The sequence below is a fragment of the Kogia breviceps genome, chromosome 1 (assembly GCF_026419965.1).
Source record: "Kogia breviceps isolate mKogBre1 chromosome 1, mKogBre1 haplotype 1, whole genome shotgun sequence".
In the NCBI taxonomy this organism is placed as follows: Eukaryota; Metazoa; Chordata; class Mammalia; order Artiodactyla; family Physeteridae; genus Kogia; species Kogia breviceps.
In genome coordinates, this window is record NC_081310.1 from 32428213 (window position 1) to 32443474 (window position 15262).

At 35.7% G+C, this 15262-nt stretch overlaps 1 protein-coding gene across 1 annotated transcript in view; it reads left to right on the forward strand.

The window, feature by feature from the left end:
* The window catches only part of TIPRL (TOR signaling pathway regulator), a 37170-nt gene extending 22361 nt beyond the window's left edge, over nucleotides 1-14809 (forward strand). The window contains exons 5-7 of the mRNA XM_059073548.2: nucleotides 9034-9129; nucleotides 11506-11568; nucleotides 12447-14809. Of these exons, the coding sequence (XP_058929531.1) occupies nucleotides 9034-9129; nucleotides 11506-11568; nucleotides 12447-12590 (303 nt within the window). The 3' untranslated portion in view covers nucleotides 12591-14809. The remainder of the gene's footprint in view (nucleotides 1-9033; nucleotides 9130-11505; nucleotides 11569-12446) is intronic.
* The last annotated feature ends 453 nt before the right edge of the window (nucleotides 14810-15262 follow it).

A 15262-nucleotide genomic window follows, 5' to 3' on the forward strand; every position in this document is an offset into this window, starting at 1 on the left:
CTTTCTAGAATTCTTCTTCCCACCTCAGCTTTTCTTTTCATGGTCAGCTCAAAGGTTGCCTTCTCTGATTTTCTTCAGCAGGCTTAGCTACTTATTTCTTTGAGTGCTTATTGAACCTTGTGTGTACCTCGGTTATAGCAGCTACCACATCGTTTTGTCTGTCTGACTGTTTCCCTCTTTGATAAACTTCTTGAGAATTGAGATTGTATTTCATTTGTATAAATCCAAGACCTATAATAAGAACTTGACACTTAGTAGACAATAGTATTTATTTAGTAAATGGTCAAATGTATTCTTTTTTTTTTTTTAACTAATTCTTCATTATAAAACTTTCAAATATATTCAGAAGTAGACACAATTCTCTTTTATTTAAAAAATTTTATTGAAGTATAGTTGATGTACCATATTATATGTTACAGGTATACAATATAGTGATTCACAATTTTTAAAGGTTATACTCCATTTATAGTTATTACAAAATATTGGCTATATTGCCCATGTTGTACAGTATATCCTTGTAGCTTACTTTATACCTAATAGTCTGTACCTCTTAATACTCTACCCCTGTGTTTCCCCTCCCCCATCCCTTCTCCCCACTGGTAACCACTGGTTTGTTCTCTATATCTGTGAGTCAGCTTCCTTTTTGTTACATTCACTAGTTTGTTGTATTTTTTAGATTCCACATGTAAGTGATATCATATAGCAGTTGTCTTTTTCTGTCTGATTTATTTCACTTAGGATAATGCACTCCAAGTCCATCCTTGTTGCTGCAAATGGCAAAATTTCATTCTTTTTTATGACTGAGTAGTACTCCATTGTATATATATTACCATATCTTCTTTATGCAATCATCTGTTAATGGAAACTTCAGTTGCTTCCATATCTTGGCAATTGTAAATAATGCTGCTATGAACGTTGGAGTGCATGTATTTTTTCTTTTTCTTTTTTTTTAAAAGATTTTTTTGATGTGGGCTATATTTAAAGTCTTTATTGACTTTGTTACAGTATTGCTTCTGTTTTGTGTTTTGTTTTTTTGGTCGCAAGGCATGTGGGATCTTAGCTCCCCGACCAGGGATCAAACCTGCACCCCCTGCATTGGAAGGCGAAGTCTTAACCACTGGACCACCAGGGAAGTCCCTGGAGTGCATGTATTTTTTTCAAATTAGTTTTTTTGGTTTTTTTGGGTATAAACCCAGGAGTGGAATTGCTGGGTCATATGGTAGTTCTATTTTTGTTTTTTGAGAAACCTCCATACAGTTTTCCACAGTGGCTACACCAATTTACATTCCCAGCAACAGTGTACGAGGGTTCCCTTTTCTCCTCATTCTTGACAGCATTTGTTATTTGTGTTCTTTTTGATGATAGTCATTCTGACAGGTGTGCGGTGGTATCCCACTGTGGTTTTGATTTGCATTTCCCTGATGATTAGACAGAATTCAGTAATGAATTAATATGTACTTGTCACACACCAATTTATGTCAGTCTTTAAAAAAAATTAATTTTTTTATTGATGTAACAATGATTTATAACATTATATAAACTTTATGTGGACAACATTGTATTTGTACTTCTGCATACTTTACAACATGCTTATCACCAAAAATTTATTTTTCATTTGTCACCATATAGTTGATTCCCCTGTACCCATTTTGCCTTCCCTCCAACCCCTTCCCCTGTGGTAACCACTACTCTGTTATCTGTATCTATGTGTTTGTTTTTGTTTGTTTGGTTTATTCACTTATTTTGTTTTTGTTTGTTTATTAGTTTTTTATATTACACTTATGAGTGAAATCATGCTGTATTTGTCTTTCTCCATCTGACTTATTTTACCTAGCATGATACCCTCATTGTGCATCCATGTTATCGCAGATGGCAAGCTTTCATCTATTGTTATGGCTGAGTAGTATTCCATTCTATATATATACCACATCTTCTTTATCCATTCATCTGTTAATGGGCATTTAAGTTGTTTCCATATCTTGGCTATTGTAAATAATGCTACGATGAACACAAAGGTGTAGATATCTTTTCAGATTAGTGTTTTCATATTCTTTAGATGATACCCAGATGTGGGATAGTTGGTTAATATGGTATTTCTATTCTTAATTTTATTTTATTTTTTTTTTTGCGGTATGTGGGCCTCTCACAGTTGTGGCCTCTCTGGTTGCGGAGCACAGGCTCCGGACGTGCAGGCTTAGTGGCCATGGCTCACGGGCCTAGCCGCTCCATGGCATGTGGGATCTTCCCGGACCGGGGCACAAACCTGTGTCCCCTGCATAGGCAGGCGGACTCTCAACCGCTGCGCCACCAGGGAAGCCCTATTCTTGATTTTTTGAGGAATCTCCATACTGTCTTGCATAGTTACTGCACCAGATTAAATTCCCATAAATAGTGTACGAGTGTTCCCTTTGCTCCATATCCTTGCCAACATTTATTTTTTTATCTTATTTATTTTTGTGTGTGTGTGTGGTATGCAGGCCTCTCACTGTTGTGGCCTCTCCTATTGTGGAGCACAAGCTCCAGACGCGCAGGCTCAGTGGCCATGGCTCACAGGCCCAGCCTCTCTGTGGCATGTGGGATCCTCCCGGACTGGGGCATGAACCCACATCCCCTGCATCGGCAGGCAGACTCTCAACCACTGCGCCACCAGGGAAGCCCTATTTATCTTTTTGATAATACCTCTTCTGACAGGTGTGAGGTGATTTCTCATTGTATTGTGGTTTTGATTTGCTTTTCCCTACTAATTAGTGATGTTGAACATCTTTTTATGTGCCTATTGGCCATCTGTATATCTTCTTGGAAAAATGTCTGTTCATCTCCTCTGCCCATGTTTTAACTGGGTTGTCTGGTTTTTTGGTTGTTGTTGAGTTTTACGAGGTCTTTATATGTTTTGACTATTATACCCTTTATCAGATATATTATTTACAAATATCTTCTTTCATTCGATGTCTTTGTTTTATTGATGGTTTCCTTTGCTATGCAAAAGCTTTTTAGTTTGATGTAATCCCGTTTGTTTATTTTTACTTTTGTTTCCCTTGCTTGAGGAGACATATCTAGAAATATATTACTAAGACCAATGTCAAAGAGCATACTGCGTATGTTTTCTTCTAGCAATTTAATGGTTTCAGGTTTTACATTCAAGTCTTTACTCCATTTTGAGTTAATTTTTGTGATGGTGTGAGATAGATAGTACCTTAGTTTCTTTCTTTTTTTTTTTTTGCATGTGACTGACCAGTTTTCCCAGAACCATTTATTGGTAAGACTGTCCTTTCTCCATTGTTTATTCTTTGCTCCTTAGTCATAACTTGTCCATATATGTGTAGGTTTATTTCTGGGCTCTCAGTTCTGTTTCATTGATTCATATATGTGTCCATATATGTGTAGGTTTATTTCTGCGCTCTCAGTTCTGTTCCATTGATTCATATATCTGTTTTTCTGCCAATGTCATGCTGTTTTGATTATTATAGCTTTGAAATATAGTTTGAAAAGAGAGAGTATGATACCTCCAGCTTTGTTCTTTTTTCTCAGCATTGCTTTGGCTATTCAGGGTCTTTTGTGGATCCATATGAATTTTAGAATTTTTTGTTCTATTTCTATGAAAAATGTCCTTGGGGTTTTGATAGTGCTTGCATTGAATCTGTAGATTGCTTTATGTAATAAGGACATTTTGACAAGTTGTATTTTATTCTTTTTGTTGTGATTGTAAATGGAATTGTTTTCTTAATTTCTCTGCCAGCTCATTATTAGCACATAGAAATGCAACAGATTTTTGTATATTGAACACAGCAACTTTGCTGTGTTCATTTATTATTTCTAATAGTTTGTGTGTGTGTGTGTGTGTGTGTAGTCTTTAGAGTTTTCTATATATAAAATCATGTCAACTGCAAATAGTGACAGTTTTACTTTTGCCTTTCCAATTTGGATGCCTTTTATTTATTTTTCTTGCCTAATTTCTCTGGCTAGGACTTGCAATACTATGTTGAATGAGAATGGTGAGATTGGGTATCCTTGTTTTTTCCTGATCTTAGAGGGATAGCTTTCAATTTTTTACCATTGAGTATGATGTTAACTGTGGGTTTGTCATATATGGCTTTTATTATGTTGGGGTACGTCCCTTTGCTATCCACTTTTTTGAGAGTTTTTTTTTTTTTTTTAACCATAAATGGGTGTTGAATCTTGTTAAATACTTTTTCTGCATCTATTGAGATGATCATATGGTTTTTTTCCTTCATCCTGTTAATATGGTGTATCACATTGATTGACTTGCATATATTGAACCATCCTTGCATCCCTGGAATAAATCCCACTTGATCATGGTGTATGATTCTTTTGTTGTATTGTTGCTTTCATTTTGATAATATTTTGATGAGGATTTTTTCATTTATGTTTATCAGAGATATTGGCCTGTAATTTTCTTTCTTTGTAGTGTCTTTGTCTGGTTTTGGTATCAGCATGATGTTGGCCTTAAAAAATGAGTTAAGAAGTGTTCCCTTTTCAACTTTTTGGAATAGTTTGGGAAGGATAGGTGTTAAATCTTCTTTGAATATTTGATAGAATTTACCTGTGAAGTTGTCTGGTCCTGGACTTTTTGTGTTTTGGGAGCTTTTTGATTACTGTTTCCATCTCTGTACTAGTGATTGGTCTATTCAGATTTTCTGTTTCTTCATGATTCAGTCTTGGAAGTGTGTATGATTCTACAAATTTGTCTATTTCTTTTAGGTGTCCTATTTGTTAGTGTATAGCTGTTCATAATATTCTGTTACAATCCTTTGCATTTCTGTGGTATCCACTGTTATTTCTCCTTTTTCGTTCCTGATTTGATTCATCAGGGCCTCCTCTTTCTTTTTCTTAGTGAGTCTAGCTAACGGTTTGTCAATTTTGTTTGTCCTTTCAAAGAACCAGCTCCTAGTTTCATTGATCTTTTCTATTTTTAGTTTTTATTTCACTTATTTCTGCTCTGCTCTTTATTACTTCCTTCCATCTATGATCATACCACCCTGAATGTGCCCGATCTTGTCTCTATTACTTCCTTCCTTCTACTAACTCTGGGCTTTTTTTTTTTTTCTAGCTCCTTTAGGTGTAAGGTTAGATTTCTGAGATTTTTCTTGTTTCTTGAGGTAGGTCTGTATTGCTATAAATTTCCCTCTTAGTACTACTTTTGCTGTATCCTGTAGATTTTGGTATGTTGTATTTTCATTTTCATTTGTCTTCAGGTAATTTTTGATTTCTCTTTTGATTTCTTCATTGATCTAATAGTAATATTTCAGTAGTATGTTGTTCAGTCTATACATATTTGTGATTTTTCCAGTTTTATTCTTGTGGTTGATTTGTAGTTTCATTCTATTGTGAATGGAAAAGATGCTTGATGTGATTTGTCTTCTTAAATCTATTGAGACTTATTTTGTGTCCCAACATATGTTCTATCCTTGAGAAAATTCCATGTGCACTTGAGAAGAATGTGTGTTCTGCTGCATTTGGATGGAGTGTTCTGTACAATTCTATAAAATCCATCTAGTCTAATGTTTTCTTTAAGGCCACTAATAGTAGGGGTGTTAAACCCCTACTATTATTTAACACCCCTAATAGTAGGGGTGTTAAAGTCCTCTACTATTATAGTGTTGCTGTCAATTTCTCCCTTTAGGTCTGTTAATTGTTTCATATATTTTGGTACTTATGTGTTAGGTACATACATGTTAATCACTGTTATATCTTCTTGATGAATTGTCCACTTTATGATTAGATACTGTCCATTTTTGTCTCCTGTTAACCTTTTTGGCTTGAAGTCTATTTTGTCTGATATGAGCATGGCTACCTCTGCTTTCTTGTGGCTCCGTTTGCATTGACTATCTTCCATTCCTTTACTTTTAGCCTGTGTTTCTCTTTAGAGCTAAGTTGTGTCTCCTGGAGGCAGCATATAGTTGGGTCTTGTTTTTTAACCCATCTAGCAGAGAGTGCTCTGTCTTTCAATTGGTGAATTCAATCCATTTACATTTAGTGTGATTATTGATAGATGAGGATTTAGTCCTGCCACTTTATCTATTGTGTTCTGGTTGCTCTATATTTCTATTGTTTTTCCCTGTGTTTCTGTTTGCCATTTTGTGTTGGTGATTTTCTGTGATACCTTTCTTAATTTCCTCTTCTTTTTGTTCTGTATCTCTGCTCTATGTTTATGTTTTGTGATTGCCCTGAGGTTATTAAGCCTCTCCTAGAGAAAATAGTCCTTTTCCTGCCAATAGCATCTCACCTTTTACCTGTATAAATTCTGTCCTTTTCCTCTTCCCTTTTTATGTTTTTATTGCCTCAAATTATCCTTTTTCATATTGTGAATTTGTTACCAAACTGAGATAGAGATAGTTATTTTTCTGCTTTCTTTAAAACCCATTCTGATAAGCAGTTGCAATTCTCTGGTTCTGTCTATTTATCACCTTGCTCAAAGTTTTGTGTATTTTTGCTGTTTTGTTTCTAGTAAAAGAGCTCCTTTTAATATCTCTTATAAGGCAGGTCTAGTGTTGATGAACTTCCTCATTATTTGTTTGTCAGGGAAAGTATTTCTCCTTTATATCTGAATGACAACTTTGATGGATAGAGTATTCTTGGGTGACAGTTTTTGTCTTTCAATATTTTGAGAATGTCATTTCACTCCCTACTGGCATGTAGGGTTTCTGCTGAGAGATCTGCTGATAGCCTAATGGGAGATCCTTTGTAGTCACTATCCTTTTTTCCATGGCAGTCTTTAAAATTCTTTCTTTGTCATTGACTTTCAACAGTTTTAATATTATGTCTTGGAGAAGGTCTTTTGCATTGAGTTGATTAGGTGTTCTCTGAGCTTCATGGACTTGTATGTCCAGTTCCTTCTCCAGGTTTGGGAAGTTCTCTGCTGTTCTTTCTTTAAATAATCTCTCTGCTCCCTTCTCCCTCTCTTCTTCTTTTAAGATACCCATTATCCTAATGTTGCACTTCCTAAAAGAATCACAGAGCTCTTGTAGAATTTTCTCATTTTTAAAATATCTTATTTATCTTTCCTTTTCTACTTGTATCATCTCTAGATTTCTACCATTGAGCTCACTAATACTCTCTTCCATATGCTGTACTCTATTTCCAGTGTCTTCTAATGCTTTCTTCATATTGTTTATTGAGTTCTTCAGCTCCAGAATTTCTGTTTGGTCCTTTAGAGTTTCTGTCTTCTTGGTAAAGTATTCCTTCTGCTCATTAATTTTATTTCTGAGCTCATTAAACTGCCTTTCTGAGTTTTCTTGTATCTCATTCAGTTTCTTCATGATAGCTACTTTGAATTCTCTATCAGTTAGATTGAAATATTCTGTGACTTTTAAATTTGGTTTCTGGAGATTTGTCATTTTCTTTTTGTTGTATAGTATTACTGTGGTTCTTCATGGTGCTTGAAGCATGTTCCTCTGCTTGTGCATTTGAAGTTAAATGACAGGTTAGAAGTGAGAGTGCTTTCTTTTGTTTTCTGGTAGGTGGTGCTGTAACACAAGTTTCTGGTTTATCTTATCTGTGCTACCCCTGGTTATTTTTGAGAATTGGCACTTTCCAGCCTCCACTGTCTTTGTAAGAGGTGTGGCTCCATGCCTTCTTTGTCACTTCTTGTGCCTCTGGGGTAGTTGCTGCTTTGCTTCTGCTGGAGCTGCTATGTCATGAGGATGGTAGGCTCTTCCCTTGTGTCTGGGATCCCCTGAGACACAGGCTCTGCTGTGGGAAGAGGAGGATAATTGGAGGGGAGCAGGGTTGTGCAGGCTCCTCTACCATGTTGGGTGTCATAACGGTTCTGCTACTGTGGATGGGGGACCAGGGCTGTGGGAGGGACAGGGTCCCAGGCCCCACTGCCACTGCTTCCCAGTTGCCTGTGGCCACGGGCGCTCCCACTGTTGGGAGACCAAGGTCATGTGTGCTGGTTCTCCTGCTGCTACTGGGTTTTCTGAAGCTGTGGGCTCATCCATCTCGGTCATAGGGCTGGGATTGCAGGCACTGACTTCACTCTTCTCTTGGTTCCGCCTCCTCCATGTGTTCCAGTCCATCCACCTTTAGATGTACAGATGTGTGGAATTCTCCAGTGTCCTGTTGAGTTGGGCAGAGGTATACCTTTGTTGAGTTGTGGATGTTTTTGCTGGCTGTAGATTGAAGGGGAGAGAAAAAGGTAGCCATGTTTCTGACAGCACTCCCATGAGGTATATTCTTTTGAAAGACCTGAACACCCCACACCTCATCCATTCCCTCCCTCCCTGCCAACAGGACCCACTCTCCACTAACTCTGACTTTCTTCAGTGGTAATACTTGGAAAACAGAAATACGTGGATGTGACACAGATCAAACTTGTTAAGAACGTGTTACAATGATCTCATAAATCAGACTTTGGCAGCATGAAATAGTTCTTAATTGGTTGCACTGAATTAGAGCATATCATTAAAGCCCTCTTGTCTTTATGTAAAGTTAATAAAAGATGAGTAGCAGCAAAGAACTAGGTTTTTTTTTTTTTTTTTTTTTTTTTGCGGTATGCGGGCCTCTCACTGTTGTGGCCTCTCCCGTTATGGAGCACAGGCTCCGGACGCTCAGGCTCAGCGGCCATGGCTCATGGGCCCAGCTGCTCCACGGCATGTGGGATCTTCCCGGACCTGGGCACAAACTCGTGTCCCCTGCATCAGCAGGCAGACTCTCAACCACTGCACCACCAGGGAAGCCCTGTTCTTTCATTTTGATATTACTGGTATTGACATTTACTATAAGTACAATTATTTTTTTCACATTATTTAGGTGAGTTTTAAATCATTTTAACCTCATTATCTTTTGACCTAGAAAAAATATTTTTCTATTGTAGGAAACTAAAACCAGTATGTTACGTAGTATAAACAAGGTTTTGAGCCTTGGTTGGCGCTAGGGCAAAGAACCTCTAGTTCAGAGAATTTTATATAGGGCTAATTCAGCCTCCCTCCAATGCCTTAAAAATGTTTTTTCTTTCAGCAAAGTAATAAAATATTTAATTTTCATTAAAATACTTTTTACGTTTTTCTTTTCCAGAGAGTAATGCCTTCTAGCTTTTTCTTGCTGTTGCGGTTTTTCTTGAGAATTGATGGGGTGCTTATTAGGATGAATGACACAAGACTTTACCATGAGGTATCTATTCTCATTTAATGAAAGTACTAATTGACATTGGGCTTGTTCATGTTGTTACATTGTCAGTCTGACAGTTTGAAATTCAGTAATGCTTTATATTATATGGCTATTTGTCTAACCTTTAAGATTGGGTGTGTCATATTCACTGTTGACTACACAGTTATCGAAACATAAAATCTTCTTTTCCAAAAGTTCTACGAGTTGAACATGTTTTCCAAAAGACACTCCCTGGTAAAGGGGAGTCTGATGCTTTTTAAAAACCTCTTAAACTTAATCTGTTTAAGAAAACTGTCCCTTAACTCTTATTTTTTTTGTAGTATGTGTTGTTTATGAAATGTACTGATATTAGAAATACCAGTCTCATGGCCTCCAGAGATTTGTATTATACAATTATTTCGATAGTTGTTTTAATATTTGAAAGCTCTGTGCTCCATTCCAAGGAACTGTTAACATTTGAAGTTTTTTAAAAAATAAATGAAGAAAGTAGGGGGGAGGCTTAAATTGAGTCATGAAAATTCTTCTTGTAGCTTTATAGCAGCCTATCCTTTTTGAATGAATTTTTAACGTCATATTTGTGATCATATAGAATGACGAATGAGAGAAGAAACCAGCAGTATCAATCAGGGTAATCATAGTAATAGTTAACTCTCCTAACAACCCTATGAAATAGATGCTATTATTATCTCTGTTTTACAGCTGAGGCAACTAAGGCAAAGAGAGATTAAGTAACTTGCCCAAGTTATACAGTTAATAGGTGGCAGAACTGGAATTTAAACCCAGTAAGATGTGATTGGATTGGTATTTTCCTAAATCCTGCACTTCCTTTTTCTTTTGAAATAACATGGTCACTGTGATGGATCTTTTTCTTTTTAAAAGTGATAGTAAAGTACTAAAAGTAAGCTATACTTTACTCCCTCAGAAAAAATGAAATCTAAAGTTTTAGAAATGCTTATACTTTAACTTAACAATATTGATTTTTTTTCAGAATTTATCCTCAAAAGATTCTTACATACAGTAACCCACAAATATTAATCAGGCAGCTGTATAGAGTTGTATATATATAAATATTCATGGCAATGCTATTGTTTATAATAGCTAAAAGGAAAGAAGGAAGGCGCTATAATACCCATTGAATGAGCATTGATTAAATGGCCATTTATATCCTGTTGGCCTACAACAAATAGTCTGCCAGATATTTCTCCAGCAAAGTTGGAATTATTCGGGATCAGCAGAAAATTGCAATTCAGGTCTGTAACCATGGTGAGCCATGTGCAAGTCCCCACACGGCAAGGGAAGGAGAATGCTTTTATAGAGAGGAAAAGGAAAATGGGAGTGCTACAGTAAACAGAGAATCCATGACTTTCCATTGTTTGAGTCCTTGCCAGGAAATAAGAGGAGTCTTTCTTTTTTCTGTTGGGCTCTGCTATGGTTGCTGGGTATGAGAGCTCCCCATTCTGGTCTCCCAAATCTATTTAATTGAGGTTTCTGTTTATTAATTTTTTACAGTCCATATAGTAGAAAAATATGCAACCATTAAAATTAATGGCAGAAAGCTGTTTAACTGATTTGGAAAGATGTGCATATTAATGTTGACTTTTAAGATACAGGTATGAATCTATATAAGATTTTATGTAGAGATTTCTAAATGTTAAGGATAGTGTTATCTGTAGAGATTGTGATTGCTGATGATTTATACTCTATATATTTATAGTATTTGATTTTTTTAAACAATGAGCATTAATCTGTTTTGTTGATATAAAAGATTGAAACTTTAAGGGAGCATAATCTTGTGATTTTTCTTTTATTAAATAATGTTTTACCAAAAGAACAAATTGTAATAAATTGCTTTCTAGAACCTCACTTTAAAAAGCCTTAAATGGGAAAATTGAAGTACCAAAAAAGTGGCTGTAAATAAACAATTTGATAAGAATTTTTTAGAAATGGGAAAGAATAAAACTTGTTTAAACTTTTTTTGGGGGAACGTAAGAATAGCCACAGTTATGTAGGTAGATGGTAATATAGCTTAAGGAAAAGATGTAGTTCCAAACTTGAAGTAATATTAAAATCTCTTGCATATCTCATTTACAAACATACACATTTTCTTTCAAAGTAAAACCTTTGCTTATGTTTTTCTTACATGATAATTATTAAATCTGTTTATATATGTGTATCAGATATTAATGTGATTTATAGAGATTGGAATTAATAATTCAGAATTCTTGAATTAGTTATCTCACTGTAGAATTAGATGTTCTTATCAGACTTAATGGTACTTTCACAACCTGTTCTAAAATGTGGGCAGTTCTGTTTAATGGAAAGGATTTTGTTAATCAATATAAATAAATTTATTGCAATTTTTTTGATTTTTAAACATAGGCTGACAAGACCTACATGTTACGAGAATATACATCACGAGAGAGCAAAATTGCTAATTTAATGGTACAGTATTTAAATATCAGTTTTTAGAAGTTAAATTTTAATGTTTTATTTTAAGTATGGTATTCCACCATGCCTCACCCATCCACCAAATCTACATCCCTAAATCCATTCATTTACCTAATAGGGCTCTATAGGAGAAATCCTATTGGAGCATATTTTTTCTGGAACTTATCTCAATTACAGTTAGGGTTGTTAGGTACCTTGACCATCATCCAATCCAATTTCCACATTTTATTTTGGAAAAACTGAGACCCAGAGGTGTGACTCCAAGTCGCACAGCTAGTTGGTGGTGGAGCTGCAATAGGATGTTCTTTCCATGACTTACTTTTGGGGGCATAATTTCCCCTGCTTTTTTTTGCTCCCCTAGGACTTGTAAAGGGCTTCTACAAGTCTATAGCATTTGATAGTGGGTTGTTTAAAAAGTGATACCTTCCTGCTAACTTGATATTTTTTATTCACTCTTAGTGCTTATTTCTGACTATATATAGAATATACATAGGTTAGAAAAGTTATATAGGGTCTCTTGTAGACCACATACTGGCATCTAACTGAAGGCTAGTGCTTTCAAGGTCCAAAAATAACAGGAAAAAGGGATTGGATTAAGATGTATTAAATTCTTAGGACATTTATGGGAGCATATAAGTGATATATCCCTATGATCTTTGAGGAAACCATCTAGTAACAGAGCTGAGTCAGTAACAAGAGATACCTGATATTAGGAACACCTGATGATGCTCCTTTTATATATACATACATATATATATATATAGCATCTCATTTTAAAATTGGCATGCTTTACGAATTCTTGAACGAAAGCATTTTCAAAACTATCAGTGCAGTAACTTAATATATGCTAATATGATTTATGTATTTTCTAGCATGTTTCACCTTCCCTCTTCACGGAACCTAATGAAATATCACAGTATTTGCCGATAAAGGAGGCAGTTTGTGAGAAGCTAATATTTCCAGAAAGAATTGATCCTAACCCTGCAGACTCAAAAGAATGTACACCTGTGGAATAGAATTTATTACAACATATACTGACCGTGCAATCTGACTGGAGACCTTGGGGCTATTTGGAGGGGGTATTTTTATTATGAGAATTAATTGCCTTGTCTATGTGCAGATTTTCTGTAGCCTTAAAGGAAAAATAAATAAATAAAAGAGTGTCGCAGGCAGTTTCCACTCAACTGCTGTTGTACTCTCTGTCTTCAAATTCATATTCCAGAAATTTATATCTTCTGGAGTTAAATTCAGATTTCTAAATTGTCACAAAGTGAGGTCTCACCAGTAGGGGGTGATGTGTGTATCTCTCAGAAGCAGTGGCAATAACCTGTATCTATCATGAAACACTATCTTCTACCAGGAGGAAGTTACTTTAAATCAGTGAATCGTAACACCTTGTGACTTTCATACGATTCCTAATTGTTCACGTTGATGTAGTGGCTCTTTACCTTGGTTTTCTGATGTTTATTCACACTTCTGGAGAGTCATGACTTGCCTCCTAGGAAATTGATCTCAAATGATCTGTACCCAGAAATTTAAAAAAAAATTACCCTCCTAAATTTTAATTGGCTTTTGAAGTTTAAAGAAAGTTTCAGACATTGAAACAAATAAACTAGGTTTTTGGAGAACTTAAGGTGTTATGTCCATGGAAACACACAATCGTGGTTTGCCACTGACAGGATGTCAGATCTGTCTCTCCTCCATCTTTAGGTGCTTTTTCTTATGTGTGATTCTGTTTGTACTGACGTTTTTTACTTCCACCTTCCATGCACCCTCAGAGTGAATAAATCTTTTGGATATTGAATTTAATATTGGTCCTAAAAAGTTTGAAGTGTTAATATGGATTGTTTTAAGCAAAAATTACATTAACCTCTAAAGCAACCAGATTAATTTTCTGCTTAAAATATTTGAAGGGTAGCTGTGGAGGAGGAAGGGGCTTATTTTAAAATCTAAAAGCCAGTGTTTCTTTTTTTTAAATTCATGTTTTTGGGAATTCTCTGGCAGTCCAATGGTTAGGACTCCACGCTTTCACTGCCAAGGGCCTGGGGTCAATCCCTGGTCAGGGACCTAAGATCCAGCAAGCCACGCAGCATGGCCAAAAAAAAAAAAGATTCATGTTTTTAACATTACAGTGGATCCAGTTAAGTGTAATTAATTAGTACAAGATCTAGGTAGTACAGAAAGTTTACAAAAGTAAATTTGAAATCCATTTGGTTATTTTGATGGTGACCCTTTGAACATTTTATATTCTTTTCTGTCTTTTATAATGGTCTCCATAAAGTAGAAAGTGGTTATAAAGCACCAAGTAAGAAATTACTTTAAATGCATTTTAAAAAATATTTTATTTAAAGGGCAGGGGAAAAGAATTACCCCCTTTTTTTCTGGTTTGAAACAGCTACTGTACATATTTCCACTTGATACATAAATCATTAAAGAAGAATATTTAATTGTAAGTATTAGCAAAACTCTTCAGGTATTAGCCTGAAGATAAATTTTAGTGAAACAAATACAGTTGGATGTTCATCATTACTCAGACTCTGGTGTGTTGTTGTGTATATTGTTTTTTAGCTAATTTTATTAGCTAAATTTAGTCACAAATGATTTGGGTATTTGTTTGCTTTCTGCTACATCACCTGCAAGGTATAGAAAATCAGGATTTTGTTGGCTTTAAGGAAATACATGGCATGTTCACTGTATGTTAAATATACCGGTACTTAATGTTTTCTCTTAGGACAGAAAAGTGTATATATTGTACTCTGCTTTCTGTTTATTTTATTTGCCGTGCAGATTTGAACAGAACAGACTCTTTAGTCATACAAATTATAAAAAAATGAAAAACTGTAATAATATTTATTAGTTGAATTAGAGGTTTCTGGGCAGCATCATATTACACATATATTTTTAACTTGATTCAGATGTCTTAGTCCCTGAGTCAGACTTAAATTACTTATTTTGAGAATCCATTGTTAAAAATTGTAGAATTGACTGTTTTATAGAAGAAGGTGGGAGGTGGATAGATGAGTGTACTTTTGAAAACTTCATTAGTTTATTCCTGTGGTGAATGCCAAGAAAACTTACATTTGCCCATTGCTAAACAAGACATATACCATTTTATATTTATTTGTTCCAAGTGTCTTTTTGTAAGAGGAGAATAAACAAGTAATTACTGATCTGTGTTTTGCTAATTTCATTTAATTTCGTTTTTCTTGAAGCTTAATTAAAAAATGGTTTGGTATACCTTTCTTGTTTGTGCTTTATGTTTTGAACTTGGTCAACATTATAGCCAGATTCTCCAGACAGATTATAAATGAAAAATCTAACAGATAGTCCAGAATATAATCCTCCAGTTTAGCTATTGGGCTCTTGTTCTTCCTCTCCCTCTGTCCCCTAGTGTGGGTTGGCCAAAAAGTTCGTTTGGGTTTTTCCGTAACATCTTATGGAAAAACCCCAACGAAATTTATGGCCAACCCAATACTTTTTTTTTTTTTGTGGTACGTGGGCCTCTCACTGTTGTGGCCTCTCCCGTTGCGGAGCACAGGCTCCGGACGCGCAGGCTCAGTGGCCATGGCTCACGGGCCCAGCCGCTCCACGGCACGTGGGATCTTCCCAGACCAGGGCACGAACCCGTGTCCCCTGCATGGGCAGGTGGACTCTCAACCACTGCGGCACCAGGGAAGCCCCAGCCCAA